Source organism: Eutrigla gurnardus (assembly GCF_963514095.1).
Source record: "Eutrigla gurnardus genome assembly, chromosome: 12".
In the NCBI taxonomy this organism is placed as follows: Eukaryota; Metazoa; Chordata; class Actinopteri; order Perciformes; family Triglidae; genus Eutrigla; species Eutrigla gurnardus.
In genome coordinates, this window is record NC_139926.1 from 17184615 (window position 1) to 17205434 (window position 20820).

General features: G+C 42.5%; 1 protein-coding gene across 3 annotated transcripts in view; it reads right to left on the reverse strand.

Annotated features, from left to right (window-relative positions):
• galnt13 (polypeptide N-acetylgalactosaminyltransferase 13) overlaps positions 1-20820 on the reverse strand; it is a 33170-nt gene continuing 12350 nt past the window's right edge. The window contains exons 3-14 of one of the 3 annotated variants that reach the window (XM_084022789.1): positions 20464-20632; positions 18329-18495; positions 17789-17996; positions 16268-16438; positions 15459-15576; positions 14631-14811; positions 12558-12697; positions 10425-10523; positions 9792-9926; positions 9468-9497; positions 6794-6997; positions 3044-3182 (exon numbers count right to left, since the gene is read on the reverse strand). In XM_084022789.1, the coding sequence (XP_083878915.1) occupies positions 6812-6997; positions 9468-9497; positions 9792-9926; positions 10425-10523; positions 12558-12697; positions 14631-14811; positions 15459-15576; positions 16268-16438; positions 17789-17996; positions 18329-18495; positions 20464-20632 (1604 nt within the window). In that variant the 3' untranslated portion in view covers positions 3044-3182; positions 6794-6811. Of the gene's footprint in view, positions 3183-6793; positions 6998-9467; positions 9498-9791; positions 9927-10424; positions 10524-12557; positions 12698-14630; positions 14812-15458; positions 15577-16267; positions 16439-17788; positions 17997-18328; positions 18496-20463; positions 20633-20820 lie in introns of all 3 variants that reach the window. The other 2 variants (XM_084022790.1, XM_084022791.1) reach the window with 2 other exon arrangements.

A 20820-nucleotide genomic window follows, 5' to 3' on the forward strand; every position in this document is an offset into this window, starting at 1 on the left:
TGCTTGTCACTGAAATGAAAGCTAAATATCGTTGTTCACTGAAAGTTTGTTGTGTTTTTCCTACAAAAAAAAAGGAAAAATGTACAAACAGGCATCATCACTTTGCAACATTGAAATATTACATTCCTATTTTAACACCATGCACTTTAAGATAATGAAAAACAATAAATGCTACGCGTAATATGAAAGAGATGATTGAATTTTTAGTCTGAATGCCAAGCAGGCACTTGGCAAGGATTCAGTATTCAAGCAGCATTGATAGTATTTCCCCCATAGTTGCTCCCTCGTGTGCACCCGCCCGAGGTCCTTTAGGTGGTCTGAGAATTGGGTTTTTGGGGCCGATGATGATTTCCAAAACACACAGCAATTTCAAAATCCAAGGTAAGCAATGTTTTTTATTACCATGACTCCAAATAAAACAATGCAATACCTTGTGAACTTTTTTACCATTCCGTGTTTTTTTTTTTCACCTCAGAGGGACATTCAAGTTTTACAGTATCTTAGAAAAATAATTGGTTCTGTATGTACAACAACAACAACAAACAACAACGGTGATAGAAACATGTTCAATAACAGCACAATGTTGTGAATGTTGACTTTACGGTAACTAAGTGGTTGTTCAAGCATTAATATGACGATGACGTATTCATGAGATATGAATATTAGTTCATATCAGTATCCAGCTTGCTTTTTTTTTTATCGAAATAAAACAAAGATTTAACATTCTTCTTTTTCCAACATCAAAATAAATCTGAACCTTTTCTAAAAACCAAATACAGAACAACTTTCTAAAAGGCACGCGTAACTATCTGGCACCAAGACATCGCAATTTCTCAAGATATCAGTCGCAAGAATCCGAAACTTTAGTAATGACACTCAGTGCAGTAAAAGTATTTCAGAACACAGTTGTTATCATTTCAGGAAAACTCTGACATTCATTAAAATCACTTATGAGTATCTACTCATAGCACAGTTTAGGATTACGTTCCCGCAACCTTTTTTTCATTCCACCTTAACGCCTGTTATAAATAAACTTCCATACAGACCCAAAGAGCTGCCTTACTTTTTCAAACTGATGGAACATGATGTAATTAATCCAGAAGGATGTTATAGCTGCACTGTATACATTTTTTAGATGGTTTGAAATCTTCATGTTAACATTTCTTCCCCAAACATTTCAAGAAATCCACCTTAACAACTAGAGCCCGACCAATAAATCAGCCAATCCCAGATATGTGATTTTCCGTGAATGTGCAGCTGATTATTAAAAAGAAACTACGGTACAGAAGAGATATGTTTGAGGTATTTTTTAGAAACGAGTGTAGTGGCTGTTCGGGGCGTGGACGTTCGGCGCACTCATCGCTTAATATTGAAAGAGTTGCATGTCGAAAAATGCACCAACTTTCACATGGCACGTTCTTGGTTGCCCCGCAAATTCACGGGCTAAGTGTGAAGTGGATCGGACGGTTCCCGAGATATGAGACAGCATGTCTGTCTGGAGTGGGTCGATTTGATCGGCCCTTGGAACTGCTGCTTGCAGCATTCGAGTGATTCTCATCGCTCGTTGACGCCAAGAAAGCGGAGAGGAGTTCACTTGTAATGAGAGCATGTCCAGCATTCGGAAGCTAAACAGAACTGTACGACATGTCGGACTATCACTTGTTTATTCAAAGTTTTATCAATGTTGAAATTGTTGTATGTTTATATGCTTTGTGTTTGTTTGACTTGTCTACTTATTTGACTTCTAATTACTACACCAACAGGCAACTTTAATCCGGTTGATAGCCAACATTATATATTGTTTTATTTTATTTTTTAAATATGGTATGCAACAATTTCCCTCCATTTCCACTCATAGACCTCACAGGCAAATAAAGAGAGCAGACAGGCCACCTCAAGATAAAACATGCCTTGGACTGCATTCGTTCAAAATCCGGCACCTTCCCACATGTTTGTGAGGTGTGATGGTTTATATTTGTGCTTTAAAGTGAAACAACGTCGATCAAAAAATGAAGTTGAATTTTTCTGATTCACCTCTCTTCATTCGCTCTCTAGCTCGTTCGACCACTGCTCATTGAGAGAGGAGTTAAGTTTTCAAAGGACATTGACATCGTAACACTGCACCTGAAATATCAGCCGCTAGCTACTGTGGGAAACACCCGCAGACTTAGGCCAAGCTTAGACGTAGCTTAGCATTTAGATAAATACCTCCACAAAGTGTTTAAAATGCTGTTTAAGTAATTGAAATCTATACAAAATAGCTGAAACATCATTCTAGTTAACATTTCCTGTGATGTGGAAAGTGATGAGAATCCAAATTTCAGTTTGACTTGAAAAAAAAAAAGATCAGTGCACATACAGTGTGGTTATTGGACGTTTTAACCCTCAATTATCAACACCGGTAACGGCTTTATGAATCCAGTATTGGCCGGGCTCCACTAACGAGATCACATCATGTTGTTTGAATGCAAATCAGACACTGATATGGAGAGAGGATGAGCAGCAGTCATGGCAACAACAGTGTCATTTTAAGATCCTACCTACAGTAGACACCAGTGCACTGTGTGTGCACGGCACAAAGGAAGGTCATTTACAGTGCAGACCGTTGCAGGGGCGTGCCTTGCAATACTCTCTTAGAGTGTTTTATTGTTTGACAAGCAGCTAAGCGGCGGGCCGTGCGGCCCAGCTGACGCGTTTGTTAGCGGCTGGCCGACAGTAGGAGTGCTTTGATTCCATGTTCTCCGTGCACAGACCTCACACATCGTTCTCCCTGCTCAGACATGACGGACGACGCCTGAGCGGCAGGTGCTGCTCCTCTCAAACCCGTGGCGTGCTGTAAAAGGAGACGCCCTCCATAATGGAAGTTAAGCTGCTGCTGCTGCTGCCTGGCTCCTCTGTACTCTGTTACAGGAAGAGGTGTATGGTGCGCTGTGGTAAGAGCCACCTGGCGAGAGGTGTGGAGAGCCAGGTCTGGAGAGCATGAGGAGAGAGCGGCGGTGGCGGCGGGGGAGGAGGAGGGAAGAGAGGCGAGGCGAAAGGGATCAGACGCTCAGGGTCATGTTACGGAGCAGCCACTGCTGAGCGCGGCTGCCGTTGCAGTCTCTCAGGGTGGGGACCATCTTGTCCTCCTCGGATGGCATGTCCAAACACTGGTTGCTGTTCACATGCAGCAGGGTGAGTCGCTGGAGAGGGAGGGACGAGGAGGCAGAGGATTAGATGTTGATGTACAAACACACACAAATACTTTTAATGTCTGTTTCCAGAGTTATGGATCCCCTCAACCTGCCTCATTGACTGTACTTCTGGAGGAAGTCGACTCCACCTGGATGACTAAGATGCACCTTCACAGACACACTTAATATTGATTCCCCCCCCCACACACACACACACACAAAATACCTTTCGACCCGAGTAAATGGCCTGAGCTTGTTACACTCTGTAACTGTAGCTGGGGGAAGAGAAAGCAATGGGCACGTCAAGGCAGCACGGCGTTCTAGTCCAGAAACAGTGAGAGGCGTAGCCCATTGTACGACATTATGTGCTCTGAGGCCGCGCAGAGAATTGAGGTTCTCGTCGGCGGGGAGACTGTTGTCATGGCCACTTTTCAAGGATGTCTCTGTGAATCAGAAGCATCAAAATGGCAAAAGAGAGACTAGAAAGAAACCAGCTGATATTTTAGATACACTATATAAGTGTAGCGCTTTTAAAATCATCCAGACTGGAAACACACACCTGTTGTGATGAGCTGAAGTCGAGTACCACAGGAATTTGCCACCAAGGCTCCAGAGACCCCCCCCCCCCCACTAACACTAGAGGAGAGCTCTCAATGGCCTTGATAGACCATTTGTGTTCGTTCCCTCAGAAGCAACATGCTTCGGCAATTTCACTTCTCACTTGAGTTGCTTTCCTCCTCCTAATAACCACATGCAGAGAAGTAGAGGAGGAGCAACTAAGGTTCGGTTGGGAGGAGAAGCAGAGCTGCTGTTGAGAAAAACCTAAAAATAAATTAAAAGCATTAAAAAAAAATAACTGGGAAATGTTAAATCTAAAAGCATTAAAAGAAATTGGGAAATATTAATAATATTAGGTGTCAATAAGACTGAGGGATGAAGTGAATGTCCATTCAAATTCTCGAATGAAGAACTGAAAAAAAATCTCCTTGAACAAAATCCTCAATTTGAATAAAGCGATTAATCAGATTCAATGTTTTTTTTATTATTAAAATCATCTTTTTTAATGAAAACAACTTTCAAGTCCATGACTTCCTCTGTGTGCAGCAAGCAGGAGACTAACTACTATTGATTGCAGAGAAAATGTTCTTGAAAGGCTAAACACCAACAATTATGGGAGTAAAATATTTCAAAGCTAAAAATCTAATGTTAATTTGGAAACTTTTAGATTGATTTTTTAAATTTACTTCAGGACAATGCTCTGAAGTTAGTGGAAATGTTTCGATCACACAGATCAGAAACAAGCCTTCACAGCCACCACTGGAATCTATTCTACAAATACATGAATGATATTAATGACGCCTGCTCTTTGCCTCTCGTTGTGCAGAAATACCAGGTTCAAACAGAATGAATAGATATGCAAAAAAAAGAAAAGCAAAGCAGAGCATGCATGCAAGAAAATACATGGGACCATCTAGAAGAATAATCTGCATGCAACATTAAAACATGAGTCGGTGTGATTTATCTTGCGGTTGAGGCATAACTTTTCATTAGAGCAGCATTGTGCTTTGACTATTGACGGAGGATATTCAGACTAATGAGCACACAGAGATGCTGAGGCCATGTTTGATCTAAAGCGATAAAACACAAGGGCCTGACATTCTCTGCCTGGATACAAAGACGTGCACACACACACACACACACACACACACACGGCACTACAGGGCACATTTGTTCAAACAGAACAAGAACAAAGAGAGCAGGTGGCGTTCAACCATACACACCTGCCAAAAATCTAAAGAAAAGAACAATAAGGTAGCCCTACACTACAGACATTTTACTTATCTTGCTTTGCCAAAAAAAAAAATTAACAGCAGCTGGTTAGGTATGGAACATCCATTTTTTGTTGTTGCCGAATTTGCAAATGAAAGGCACTGCAATCAACAAGTACCTCTCTTTCAAAGCCTATTCCTACGTGGAGCTTCTCCAGATTGCAGATAGATCCATTCGATACATCATGAGTACATGGCTTAGAAAATAATGAGAATCGTATTTTTTACTTTTCATTGAAAAGATCTAAACCTACTCTGGTGGCAGAGCTGTAACGGTAGAAGAAAAAAAATCCACATTTAATGAAAATACTAGAAATGTGGAGGTCTCGTCCTCTGCTCATAATTATTTCATGCCTCCTTTGGGGCAGAGAAAACTCCCATCTCAGCCTCCGAGCGAACCAACCGGCATCTCCGGAGCAAGTCGCTGAGTGTGTGCACAGCTGAGACCGGCTAATTAAATGAGGATGGTTTTCTAACCGTGAGCCCCGGCTGAGGAACATTATCCTCTGCGTCACCGAGCGCCACAGTGGACTTGGGCTGAAAGGAAGAGGAGTTCCTGTCCGACATGAATCTCCTGCTGACGCCGGCGATCTGGAGGGGCTGTGCTGCTTTTTGACAAGAAACAGCATTCCTTTTGTCTCAGGGCAGAGTCGGGGCAACAGTCTCATTTGCTCCTAATGCTGCCCTGCTCTTGTACGTGCTCTCCTCTGGTGCCGGCTATACCACGAGGACGTCTGAGTGGGACCAGCAAATCAGGCCATCTAACAGCAGGTCACTTTACTGCCGCAACTCTGACACACACCAGCAGCCCCGGGAGCTCCTTACCCAATTTACCCTAGTTGCACACACAAAAATGTGGCATGCTACAGTGAAATTGCTCTTTAGCTTTTTGAAGGATACAACAGAACGGGACTCTGAGGTGCAAACATCATATAACGCAGCAGAATAGAATAGGCGACGGAGAAAAACGACAGAGTGGAAAAAAAGACGACAACCCTGAAGCAGACGGAAATGCTGAGCCAAAAAAAAAAAAAAAAGCCTTCCTTACAAAAGTATGTAAATAAGCTGCAGGCTGAGCGGTGAAAAGCACTTATAATTGGGATTCATTGGTTTTACAATATGTACATGGCACACGGTGCACACAGCTGTTTCGGGCCAATAGGAGAGAGGCCTGAGAGGCCGGGGTACGTGAAAGGCAGGTTCACCATGAAGGATCACTTCAAAAGAACTTGTAAACAATGGTTAAGCCCCTTTCAATTAGCACCGCATGCAGATAATCAGCTAAAAATAAACACGTCCTCCTCCGTCTCAGGCATCGTTCGCCCAGACGCCGGCGGGCCAGGGGATTTTCACATCAAAATAAAGTATTTATGTTGGAAAATAAATGTCAAATGAGATCTAATTTGGCATGAAGACTGGCTAAAGGTCTCGCAGATAGCATCTTATACACGGAACCATCTCGACGGGACATCTGTCATTGCCTGATGTGCCTCTGCACCTTCTCCATATGTTCCCCCCCTGAAAGGTCACCGGTAAAGGCTACTTAACGCTTCCTAAGACAATTTGCATGCATATTCTGGCTAATACCTGAAAGATCAACATCATAACAAGCTCTGCATTCATCTCAGCTCACTGCAAAAACAAGACGATGTAAAAGAATGACAATCAGCTACAAAAGGTGCCTATTAAAGCCCGAGCAGGTCGCACTAATCTACTTCTAACAATGCAGAGACTACATCACTACGGAGCGGCTGAAATGACCTCCAGCCTACTTTGTGCTAACCTGCTCACCTCAGGCAGCCCTACTGCTTAGAGGAAGTAATCAGTGGGACTGAAGTAAAGGCGTCTAGCCACTTCCAGGCGTGTGTAGTTGCGGAGGATCCAGGTCTGTACGGGACGGTTGTTACAGTACTCCACTGTGGGGCCGTAGGTCCCGTCCCCCAGACGGCTGATGGTCAGACATGATTGGGTGATGATGTGGAGGAAGGTGTGCTTCTGCGGCGAGTCGGGAGTGAAAGGGACAGATGGGAGTGAAGGTAAGTCCGAGGGTCATCAGTCATTGCTAAATGAATCCGTCTGTGCTGCCAGCCAACTTTTCCAGTTTAACAAAAAGTGATTTTTTTTTTTTTCATGCGCACAGTCGGCAGTGATTTTATAAGAGACGGAACGTTTTGATCAAAGACCTGCATCAGGCATTAATATCGCTGTATGAAACAACATGTTTAAACCAAACTGTGGGACTAATAGAGGATTATCTTATCATAAAACCATGGGATTATGCCTCATTCAAGTCATGTCGGAGTTACTATAATTACGAGCTTCCAAATTAAATAGCGTTCACGATACAAACATAACGGATATGGAGTTACGTCGTCAATGCACAGAACTGTCACAAACATGGGAATATCTCCCATCTCTCCCATCCATCCCATGTGATGGGAAGGCAGCATTAGTACAGAGTTATTCTTGTTCCGTATCGTTAGTTTGCTGCAAGACAAAGGGCCCACGTTGAAAATGTTACATCTCTTAAAAAAGTCAGTGCTGACGGTGTCAGCGTTTTTTTTTTCATTTGATTGCATTTTCCTGTGAATTAGAGAACACTGAAGACCGTTTGGCTGAGACAATCTGACAGCTCTCATTTGGAAAAATGCAGCAATTAAACTATTCATCTCTACTACATTATTGCAAAAATTCACACGTATATACGAGTAAAAAAGCATGGCTAAATAACCTCAGATTTTCCTCTATTTATTATATATATAAATATCAGGCTTAAACAGCAGAAGAGGTGTCTGTCATGGTTGTGAATGAATACAGCAATCTGATGAGCAGATGAAATGTTAATGGTACTGTAGTCGCCCAGGATTCAGTCCCTGTCCATCACACGTGGGCTTAAAATAACCTGGGCCACTGACAGCGGTGAAACCCCGATGCTGTTTACAACAGAGACCAGTCCTCTTCGTTTATGAATTATTCAATCTTTTTCCATATTAAGGATGCACCCAGAGAACAAAGTGTAATGAAAGGATTTCTCCTAGGGTTTGTTCAGTGCTTGATGGAAAGGCCTCCAGGCTTCCTCGCCATGTCATATCTACATGTCAGCTATAGGACATCTCAATCGCTGATGGATAACACTGGATTCCGTGCACTCCTTTCTAACTGTCTCCCAGTGTTTTTTAGAAAAAAGAAAATGCATACATTATTTAAAAGAAGCTTTTGTGTTGTATAATCCATAATGGACTTGGAGATCCGAGTCCACAGGGCACAAGGAGAATATTTTTGTTCTCTTAAGGAGTTTCAAAATGCCTCGCTTTTCCATTTGGGAGTCTGCAGCATCTGTTTGTGCCTTTCATTGAATATTTAACTTGTAAGAATATCACAGCTGACATAACAAGGAATATTGAGTAAAAAGAAACCCTATGCAGTTGTGTTTGGCTTTGTCATGTATCTAATCTTTGTTTTCATTTTTGGCTGCTGCTATAAATAAACTGCAACTCACTCACACATGTATATGTTGTGTACATACTAGTGTGTGCTTTAGTGCGTCTTACAGGCCATCAGGTCTCTAATGAACCACAAGACACAAGAATGCAATCGGATTAGGTTTTTTTGTCCACCCCATATATTTCAATTAGGGTAGATTAAATAGCAACAAACACCTCTATGCAATACAGTTCAACAGCACCACAATCAATATACCTTTGTGTTTATTGTGTGTATTAGATAGAGCCCGAAGAAGGCCGATACCGATACAAATGTTTGTTGATTTAAAAATCCGATATTCCGATATATCGGCCGATATTTTTTTATTATTTCAGAAACGCGTAACAAAACATTAACAGATTTCCCTAACATTAGTTATTTGTAGTTATTCATGAGTCTTCACTAAAATAATATGGTAATGCAGTTTAAAAATAAACAATTTTATTGTCACAACGGAACAGAGGAACATCAAAATATATTAAATTTCTGATAAATAAAATGTATAAAAATACAAACTTACGGTATAAAACTTAAAGTCCTTTGAACAAAAACACAATAACAACAACAACAACCAAACACAAAGTTACCAGTATTAAAAGACTTTGTAAGCTTCATAAATAAAACTTCGACATTTTATTTTTAAAATATTCATTTATCAGCCATTATAAATGCCGATACCGATAGTTTGGAAAATGCCTAATATCGGCCCGCCGATATATCGGTCAGGCTCTAGTATTAGATGGTATTCATTTTAGACACACAGTGTAGTGTAATTTATCTGCTTTTGTGTGGTGAGTAAATAAATAGAATACATTAAAAACCCATTTGAGATTCAGCTTTGATCCTCTGCCAACAATTCTAAACCATAACTCTAATCTAGTCTACTGACACTTGCACAGTTATGGGGGAAATCGCCACACACTCACAGCACGGGACTCAAACTATGGGGCAATATTCAGGAGCAACGACGTGAACAGCTTACCTCAAAATCATATTCCCACTTGCCAACGTACTAAGTGAAAGGAGAGAACATGAGACGAGAGACAGCAGCTGGGGTGGAAAAAGCAATGTCTATGCTGCTAAAAAAAACAGACACACAGCACCATCTAGTGGCAGCAGACGAGTACTCTCTTTCTCACTCTGCACTACCCAAAACCTCCCCACAGACACAGACAAACATGATCAATCAGCGTTGCATCAAAGTGATTTTTCAAAAAACATCAAGCGGCAGGCAGCAGAGAATGGCCGCCCGCAACAGAAGCCTGTTTATGGATTGTATGGTTGCCATGAGAAATGTGAATCATACCTCTGTGTCGTACTCGAACATCTGATTGCCCTTCATGTGGTGACACTTGAGCATGACGACGGGTCCATTGAGGCGGGAGACGTCCAGGCAGAGGTCGTCCGTCCTAATTTCTTTATCCGCCGTGTAAGAGAACACCTGGAAAACCAGATGTCTCTCTCAGAAGATGACACGTCGACACCAGAAATGTGTGGAGTGGAGAGGATGATTTGCACTGATTTATTTGTGATTTCATTGAGATTTACAGTCCTTGTTGTTTTTTGTGGTGCCAAACCAAATTCAGATCACCTATTATAAAAAATAGTACTGTTTTAGATATTTGTTGTGTAACCTCAGGGTTACATTCTTCGCACAAACCATCCGAAAACAGCAGGGAGCCAAAACAAGGACTTTGGAAACAGCAAAAACAACTTGAACTGAAAATCTGAGGATTGACGTTAAAGTTGGCAATTCAAACACACACTTTCAGTCCAAGTCGACTGAGCTCAAGCTTCCGACAACGTATCAAAAGCTCGGCTTGTTAGAAAGAGTTTTATTCTACGTTCCACTTCCACTTAAAAATTCCAATAAGGTGACAATGTGTGCAGAATCCAGACCGCCAATGCTAAATATGGTGTTGGTACGTTTTCGCCTCACCTGGTTTCCTCCCATGCCATGACAGTTGAAGAAGCCAACTTTCTCGTTCTCCTTCCTTCCCATGTTGTCCACACACTGGTTGGTCTCAACATTTCTGATCTACAGGCAGGACATAAAAAAAAAACAATTACTTAGAAACTAACTTTCCGCTCTAGACGGGCAAATTTCATACTCATAAGCAAACGGAAGCCCAATAATTCTCATTAAAAGTTAATCAGCTCTCCACATCTTTTGTCTCTTGGTGTCCATGAACCTCATTCATTATTGTACCTGATTCAGTTTATCCTGGGATCTTTTAGTCTTACACTATATTATGAATGTCTGGTTCCAGCCTTCTTTTCTTTAACAAGTGTGATAACATGAAGCAAATTATAAACTATAATACATAAACGCAGCCTCCGTGTTGTGGAACTTTTCTTTACACACATTTTATGTGGCAGACAAAAAAAACGGACATTAACAGTTTGCCGCCACAGCCAATTTTATCCCACATTCATAAAAACGAGTGATTCATTTCCAAACTGCGATCATTAAAACTGCATGCTGAGCCACTGTCAGATTCCATAAGGACTTTAAGATATCAGCTAAAATATTTAGAGCCACAGCGATGAGTCAACTTAACGAATAGTCGATCGATTATTAATCGGTAACTATTTTAATAAGTGAATAATCATCTTAGAAGTTTCTTAAGCAAAAAAGCCAAACATTTGCAATTTTCTAAAATATGAGGATTTAAAGCTTTACTTTCTCATATATTATTGAAAACTGGATACCTTTAGGTGTTGGTCAGATATATAACATTTAAAGATGCCTTCTAATTTCTCACCAGTTTTTATACATTTTATAGAAGGATGAATAATGAAAGTTGAACCCTAGAAGTCCTCTATATAAATATAATGTGTCCCCATCCAGATTCTACTCATTACTTCACTTCTCATGCTGAATGGCCAGAAAAAGTGATCCGACTGTCAGCGACTTCACAGCCAACTGGGCTTCCTAAGTGAACCCATGCATTCACAGAACTAAAACTGAGCCGGCTCTATACGTTGCCTAGAGCGACACATTATGCCTCTCATGCAGGAAACCGCATGGTGTTCATAATTACGCGACATAAAACCGAACGGATCCCGTTGTTAAAGAGAGGCTGACTGTGTGTTACGCGGGACGATAATGAGTCGATCTGCTTTAGAGGCAGATGGGAGCCGAGGTGCTGCAGCGGCTGAAGAGACGGAGGAAGGATCGGCTTGTGCTGCAGCAAGGCAGATGAAAATCCTCTCATCCTCAGCTGTATGAAGGCTGGAGGATTACCAGCTCATTTCACCAGGAGTTCTTCAAGTGACATTACTTTTAAATGGCTCCCGTCCACCGCGCAGACATTACTGCATGTCAGCGCCGACTCCACACGGCCGACACAGAGCCATGGGCACGAGAGGCAAAATCAGGTCACTGAAAAACGTTCCTGTGTGCGGGGGAACTGACTTATTAAAAAAGGAACTAAAACTTCTTCTTGAAAACAATTAGCCATGACTTTTCATGGTCCGGCTGCCAGTTATCGTAGTTCCTCCAATCCCCCTTTCTAACTTCGATAGAAATGACTTCCATCTCTGCTTATTAAAGCAATCATCCGGTTTAAATGTCCTCTGCTTATTCAGATCCGTGGAAAAAGGGGAATAAATATTTTCTAAACAAAATGCTCAACTCGCTAATTAACAATTTACCACCCTGTCTGAGAGCGAGTCTGACTTATATTTGCACTTTTCTGTCTTTAATAATTCATTTTATGCTCGCCGAGTACAACACAAAACTGTGCCATGGGACCGCGTAGAATGTATACATGATGCCTCATCTCAGCTACCCAGCATTCATAGCAGGACTGTGTAAACATCGAGACTGACTGCCTGGAACATCGCCTTGTTTGTTTATGCTGCTCGTTCGATGCGAACAGCCGGAGATGTTTGTTCTAATCTCGTTTCGGCCCGGCGTTTGCAGGATCCCGAGATTTATCTTGCGGCGATATTGTCTTTCTGAGAAGACAACCCAGAAGCTACAAGGACACGTCTGACTGAACGCAGGGGGGGGAGGCAGTCTGCATACGATGCAGTATGGGCGATCGGAGTACGAGAGAGTTCATACTTCACCAAGTGAGTAGTATCTTCTTGGGATCTGGGAGTCTGGGTAGACGTTCTCTAGATACCAGGAAAACGGTTTGCACTTCAAGGCCTCACGGAGGTCTTTACGGGAAGAAACGTCTCCGTAGTCCACCCGCATCACGCCTGCAGACAGAATGCCAAGACAAGGATTCAGACACGTCCATCACTCAGTCTTTACCTTAGAGGTTATTTTTGTGCTGAAAAAGAAAAGTACAGGCCTGTTTTCTTGCACCACCAAGACTAAACACCAGAGGGACCCTTTATCTAACGCCACCTTGCAACCCTACCTGAATAGATGGGCTGTGTGGGTGGTCATGGAAGCATGCTTTTTTTATACAGATACACATAAATCACCTTATTTCTGCAAAGAGTGTATTTCTAAATAAGGCACCTCCCTCAGAAAAGCACAAACGCAACAAATGTGTCGGTGTAATACCGAGTGCCATGTTATTTTAGCCAAAAACGGAGACTGCATGATGTATCGGCCTTGATGCAACCGAGGAAGGATTAGACAGCGACTGGGCACAGACACTTACAAACACATTAGGCAGCTGGTTCCTCCCCAGAGTGCCTCTTAAGGACTCCTAGCTTGCATGTAGATAGATCCGGGGTGGTAATTTATCATGAAAGAGTGTGATTGCAACAGAAGAAAAACATGGAACACAAGCAGGCACCATGTAGGACCTACAGTGCTGTGTATTTATTAGGGGTGGGAATCTCTTGAACACGATTTGATTATAAACCGATTATCGATGCATCTCGATGCATGTACATTTCCATGCATGATTTAAAACAAATTAAATCTGAGTTTTCTACTCAGAGTTTTCTAGCCACTTCCTACTTTTGTGATAATCATTAAAGAAAATCAACAAGTTAATTACCTTCTCTAATATTTTATTAAAGAAAAGGCTTTTCTTCGTCACAAAAATTAATAATTTTTTGACATTTAGATTTAGATTCAGAATCGTCTACGTCCCCCCCGCCCCTAGTATTTATCCATTCAACACGAGCCAGACAACGCAAACTGTACCAACAAGGTTTGACACTTTAAACCGGGAAATAGACATTTCAAATTGGCAGATAAAAGCTTAGAGCTCTCCATGTCCCCTCCCCTCTCTCCCCCTCCGTCTGTAGGGTCTGCGCATCACTCGTGGCAGATGATGAATAACCTCTTTGATCTAGAGAAAACACCAGTGCACAGGAGGGATGAGGAGGGAGATGCACTATTTAACAGGATCACTAGATGCCACTCCCAAACCTCAGCCTGAGCAACACGCTGTGTGCCTCCGTGCCAATAAGCGAGGGCCTGGCAGCAGCGCCGCTCTGATCATCCTCCCTAACGTCCTGAAGGAACAGACGGTCATTGTGGGGGCCACAATAAGCAGAAAGACTCATCCATCACTACCTCGCCTCCGTCTGCACACCTGCCAGTCGGGAGAAGTCGGCCCCCCGACCGCGTGGAGGAGAAGGTCACAATTTCAGCCGTAAAATCGTCAGATTACAAATTATCCCTTATACTTGGGCTGGTATCTAAAACACTTAACCAGAGCTTTTCAGGACACTGCTGCCTGCTAAAGGGTAATCACATTACTAAGTCGACAGATGGAGGCGGACTCGTCTCTCAATCTCCTCCTCCTATTGTTCGAGTGTGAGTGAGCTCTGTCGGAGAGAAGTCAGTGTAGCGAGGAGACCACCTTTGACGCATTTCTGAACTCAACGTCAGCGCTAAAAATGGGTCTGAAAGAGGAAACTAATGAGTCCCAGTGATGACAAAAAGCAGCTTTCAACTCCAATGTGAGACCGATTACAAGGAGAAACATATATCATCATAGATAGATAGATAGATAGATAGATAGATAGATAGATAGATAGATAGATAGATAGATAGATAGATAGATAGATAGATAGATAGATAGATAGATAGATAGATAGATAGATAGATAGATAGATAGATAGATAGATAGATACTTTAAAAATGTTCAGAACGGCGTCAACGTGACGCTACTTCATCGGTGGCAGAACGATGCAGTCAGACAGAGTTTCCACAGCTGCGTACCTGGTGATATGATATAGAAGAAATCCTTGAAATCATCCATCCAGACTTCAGCCAGGCGCCTGTTGTTCTTGTTGATGACTTGGCCCGTTCCTCCGGGGAAACTGTATGGGGTGGCCTTCCGGAAAACGTGGCCCACGTGTGAACACGTTACAATCTCCAACGAGCCGCCGCACTGCCAGATCTGCAGACACGTGCAAACAACGGGACTGTGTATGGTGTTCGCCACCAGAGCAGACAAATACAGTCGATACTGGTTGGACAGCGTGTAAATGCCAGTTCCTTTATTAGATCGTCTCTCACCCTGGATCAGCACAGAAACATTTCAAAAATCTTATTCTGCCAGAAAGGAGGCTTAAGATAAAAAATATTCCATCTATTATTATTTATGACAGTGTGGATATGTGTCTGTAGGTCTGATGAAGAAAGAAAGCATTAAACAACTTTTATGCTTTTTCTTCTTCTTTCCTTCCATCATTCATCAAGAGGTTTATTTTTATAACCTGCATCTTATAGTCCAGGGGAAGGATCTTATTTTGAAAGTCCACATTAAACACGTTTTATTGTCTTTGATAAATGACGGAAAATGTCCTGTCATGGTTATCCTGGCCAAAATATTATCCCGCTAATCATCTAACTCTTAAAATGGTATCACTTACGTTGTGTTGCTGGAAATCATTGCATCTCTCCCTTGAATCTTAAGTGGAAGTGGCTATGCAATAAATGCGGATGCAAATAAAAGGAGATGGCATGTACCCATTGACACCCACCAACTCCCGTGACATGATAACATCAGGATACTGTAGCATCCTCCCCGGCCCCGTCACTCACTCGGAAAGACATTTCCAGGTTCTCTCCGCCCCAGATATCCATCCCTGGGTCGTAGCTTCCGATTTCTTCAAAGTATGTTTTGTCTATAGAGAATAATCCTCCTGCCATGGTGGGAGTCCTGGAAGAAAAACAAAAGGAAATGTCTTTTTAATATCTGTCCTCTTTGTGCTGTAATTATTAGCACCTTAGTATAACTATAGAACTTTCAGAATGTAATAAAGGACCAATTTGTTTAACAATTTGAAACAAAGCCTTAGAGGGGGGTAATTACTTTTATCTTTTAATTCATTCTATGTTAGAGTCGGCCCCTTAATTAAGGATTTTGTTTGTTACTGGGAGTGATTTGCATACAGATGACAAATTGTGCCAGCTTTGTGGAGCAAAGAAAAGGCGACTGTCAGCAGAGTTTCTGTTTTTCTATTTTTAAAATAAATGAGCTCAAGGCGTACTTGGACTTCAACAGAGCACGATCGCAACCATCGCTGTGCTATTTAGACAGTCGTTTGCATCAGCGGGACACACAGAGGAGGAAAAAAAAAAATCTATTTCTATCTGCAGGATAAAAATGGCACTTTTCATAAGAGGAGTTTGTGTCAGGAGATCTAACTATCCATGTCTTCCCGGTAGCCGGCTGCTGTCACAGATAAACCCACTCTCAGCTCAGATGAGAAACTGAAAACTAACATCAGTGTGAAATTACAAAGCTTTTTTTGCCCTCTGTAATTTGACTTCCTCTTTCATACACATTGTTCTGAAAAAAGAAAAACGGATCTGGATTTGGCTTTAAAGGAGGACGTTTCTTCGCCTACCTGACGGGCAGCGTTCTGTCCCCCTTGCGTCGGTCCATCTCCCGCTGGGGAACGGGGTACCAGCGGAAGTTCAGCTTCCAGTTGAACCCGCCGTAGGTCATGTCCGAGCCTGCCATGTATTCAAACGTCTCGTCGCTGATGACGTCGATGATGGGGCACACCACTGCTGTCCTGAAGGACACAAAGCAATACGGTATAAGGTTCGATGCTCGACAGTATAATGCATGTAAGAAAAAGAAAATCAGGTAATGGTTGGTGTTTTAAAAGGGAATGGAAACCAAGTTCTGATCAGATGATCAATGTTATCATTTCTATTACTGATTCTTTTTTAGATTTGTTATTTCACAGAAAAGTTCACACACTTGATTAATCAGTCAAGGAACTAAGAATGAAAATGAAAAGTAAAAAAGAAGCAGAAAATAAATGGTTCTAGTTTTCTAGTTTTATCACAGACAAAGGTTAAATACTAACTAGTTTATGGGTAACAAAACTACTAGTTTTGTTTGTAGGCAGTATATTTTGCTGTGGGTTGGCCACTGGCAGAAAGGTATCTGAACCAAAAAGGGCCAGGTTGCAAATACATGAAAGGAAACTGCAGTTGTTCCTTTATTATAGTGGATATGACTATTATTTATTGAATTACAAGTGTAACTGTAATATGATAATATAATAAAATATTGCATGCTGTATTTACAACCTAGCAAAATTAGTTTTTTTTCTATGAAATGCAATCAATTGTATTTTCAACACATTGGCCATATCTTGCATCTCAGAAGTGGACAAAATGTTACCCCACACCCGATGTGTACCAGCCTCCTTCAGATCTCCCAAAACAACCTGTATCATCAATCACCTGAACATGCAGTAACAACAAGCTGGATCATTTCTCTCTGCACCATCCCATCAGTCTGCGCTGATACTTCTAGATATCAATACATCTGCAGCAGCATTCAGCAAAAGTGTAATGGCTCCATAATATAATAGTCTGAGTCATATAATACTGATTCCTTCCTCAGGGAAAATGAATGTGTCTGACCTCAGATAGGAGATGGATCTCAGGAGAATCGTTATGAATCCATCCATTCATGACACACACACACCCACACACACACACCCACCCACACACACACACACACACACACTCCCTAAACATGTCTACCTCCACTTCAATCTGGCCCTAACCAGCGTCATCTAGCTGCAGCTGCAGCAGCGTTAACACAAAAACGAAGCGACAGTAATTGGAGCGAGCTTTTCCTCTGAGGCAGAAGCAGACGATGCAAAAATGATTATCTTCTCCCATCAGCAGCGTCAGGCTCCAACAGTGTATTCCTAACTGATAGTTTGCTGTCCCATCACTATTCTGATAGAGCTTTGGCACAAGCGCCCGATGATGCAACTGAAGTGAAATGTGATAATGCCAGACTTATTAAATGTTTCAGTCCTAAAAGAGTCAGTCATGATTTCATAGCTAAAAGGCCGTCATTAAATCAGAACCACTCGCCGCGCTCCATTTGGGCTTACCTGTCCTCCTTGATGCGCGCCAGCAGGGGCTCCAGCCAGCCGATGGTGCACTCGCAGTGAGCGTCCAGGAAGGTGATGACCTGACCTTTGGTGGCGGCCGCCCCCCTCAAACGGGCTCTGATGAGACCCGAACGCTGCTCCATCCTCAGGATCCTCACGGGCACCTCCAGAGTCCGTACGTAGTTCTCCAGCTTCTTCTTCAGGAAGTCTGCAACAAAACATGTCAGCGGGGGCGTAACACAATTTAACAGATCTGAAAGAATTAGTCGATTCCCACATTAGTTGATCAACTGAAAAATTCAAAATGATTAGTTGATTTTAAGAATTGTTGATTTTTTTAACGGGAAATTACAAAAAAGTTCTGGTTCCAGCTTCTCAAATATGTTAATTGTTTCTTATATACAAAGCATGGTGATGCCCCCGAGCCTTGTTCAGAGTTTTGTGTCCCATATTCTGATCATCGGCCCACCTGAGCTCACGTCGTCGTACGTCCCGTATCCTTGACTACCGAGTTCAAAACTGTGAGTGCACACAACCAACCTCGCTCGCTGGCATCGTCCACCAGCACGATCTCCACTAGCAACTGTCGGGGGGAGCGGCTGATGACGCTGTGAACGGTCCGCAGCAGGGTGCTCCACGCCTCGTTGTGAAACACGATGACGATGCTGGTGTTTGGCAGCTCATCTGGATACAACTTGGTCTTACAGCTGAGGGGGCGACAGTGAAAACAGTGAAACAACTGAAATCAGTAAATCAGAACTAAACACAGAAATCCGTAGAGAGGCGAGCGTAGCCGAGTTCTAGAAATGAGGAAAGTTAATATAAGTTTGAGTCGAAGTGATTCCACTTCCCACTATGTCATTTACGACAGATTGCAGATGCCTTCAGATGGAAAACCATTTTTCATCAGAAAATAAATGTAAAAATATATTTTTGGTCATATACTAATCCTTTAATCCCACACATTTGTTGCTTGGAGCTTGTTTGCTGTCTCATCACTATTCTGACTAATATTTAATTTATTCAACAAAAATAAAGCAAACCAAACACAACCATGACTAATGAAATACCCGAATACAATCATTTGTATCGTTACACCTAAACTTAAAAACACACTCGGTCTAAATATGCTGGCAGCCCCAGTTGTTCTCCAAACCGGCAGCTCGTTATATAGCCTGAAGTGACTGAGACGAGCGTGTCCTGCTGCAATCCGATGCTAATTAATGCAGGAATATTGTCAGACGAGACTTCCTCCCTTATTAATTATCTCCAAAAGAAAGTAGAAAAAGTAAGACAGACGTCGACGCCACGTCCTCGGCTTGACGGTCTGTCTGTCAACGCCGAGGAGTGAGACTGTGGGACCGCATGGTCATGTTGGAGGGACGCTGTTGAATAAAGAATGAGCTGCCTTACAGGAGTGGAGGAGGTGGACAGCCAGGGCGAGGGGGGAGGTGACGGAGGGTGAAACGAAGCCATCGGAGCAGACAGCACTGCTGGTTCAGTCCCATCTATCCAAAGTGACGGCGCTGACTGACACAACTGGGCCAGGAGGTTGCCCCCGAGACAAACCGTTATTGCCATTCAGTTGCAATTCTGCACGGCTCTGGTTTATTTTTCACAGCGGGAGACATTTTTGCAAAGCTAAGCTGTGTTCCGTAATAAAACTGCTGTAATATTTATATTGAGAGAAGGATGTAGCCATAATGGACTGGAAAAAAAAATGTTGCAATCAGCTGAGAGTTCACTTTTTCAGAGTATGGATATTATTTTGCACTATGCAGGCAAAATTATCTTTATATCGCCATCTCCACGTTAGAAAAAAAAGTCGGGAGTTGGCATTTCTTGGTATAGGCAGGATTAGCATAAAAACGGCAGAACGTAGGTGTAAAACAGAAAGAAAATACATTCTTGTGGCCTATTTTTCATGCCGGATCTGACTGGCAGAGCCTTTGGCATCCACTTCATGAAAGAGCTGTGGAGAACTCGGTTGTTCAGTTGGAATATTTAAGCATGAATCATTTGGATAATGTCTCGGCGAGAGGCGAAAGCCAGCGCGTATCAGCCGCCCCGAGACGAATGTGCTCATGTTTCACACAAATTGCTCCTTGGATTTTCATTTAGTGCTCAAGTGGTTCTTGAGTGACAGTAAACAAAACCTCACTCCCATCGAAATGTCGGCCCCAACGTACACCAGGGTCCCGATGGATTCTGCATCGAAACATAATTACAGATGCCTTTTTCACATTACATAACGTAAGTAATCTAATAGATTGACCAAACTGTTTAAAAATGACTTTAATCATTAGAATAACCACTGCTTTGACAGTTTAGAGTATAATTTATCTGCATCACAGTCTGCAACCCTGTTGAGAGACTTTTGATTGGAGTACGAATCCCTGCTGCCTTGCTGAGCCAGCCAACACATTCGTCTGCATACTGGGTTCCACTGAACTTGGCAAATCGGCACATATTAAGGACTACAAACCCAAGAATTAAAGATGAAGGAAGTGGAAAGTATCAGCTAAAATGTCAGCGTTTTGATAAAGAAACTCCAGCACCCTGCAGTGTGTGGCGGGTATTAAAGTCTGCAGGAAGTGATGGTGCAGGGCGAGTACGTCTCTGTAGGTGTTAAAATGGTCATTTACAGTATCTGAGAGATACTCAAGCTTACGCACCCGTCTAACCTCACATCCGGCAGACTCCTGTTGAGTGCGATCATGTCGCTGGCCATCAGATTGAACTGGTTAATCTTAAAGAGCTCCTTCATTTTCTCCTGGTTGTCCTTGGGGATGTTGACCGCCTTGCCCATCTCCCCCGGACCCTCGTGGCTCCGAGATATCACCGCTGCAACAGAGAAGAGGCAAAACAAACAGGATATCTGGTGAGAAGTTCATGTCAAACAGCTTTGTACACTCACGTTTGCATATATGCCCCATTCTTGATGAGGAAACAAGAGGAGAAGAACTTCAATGTTATAACAAATGCTCCAGATCTCCTCTCTTCATGGGGCTGAGAGTAACGAGCTGGCTGAC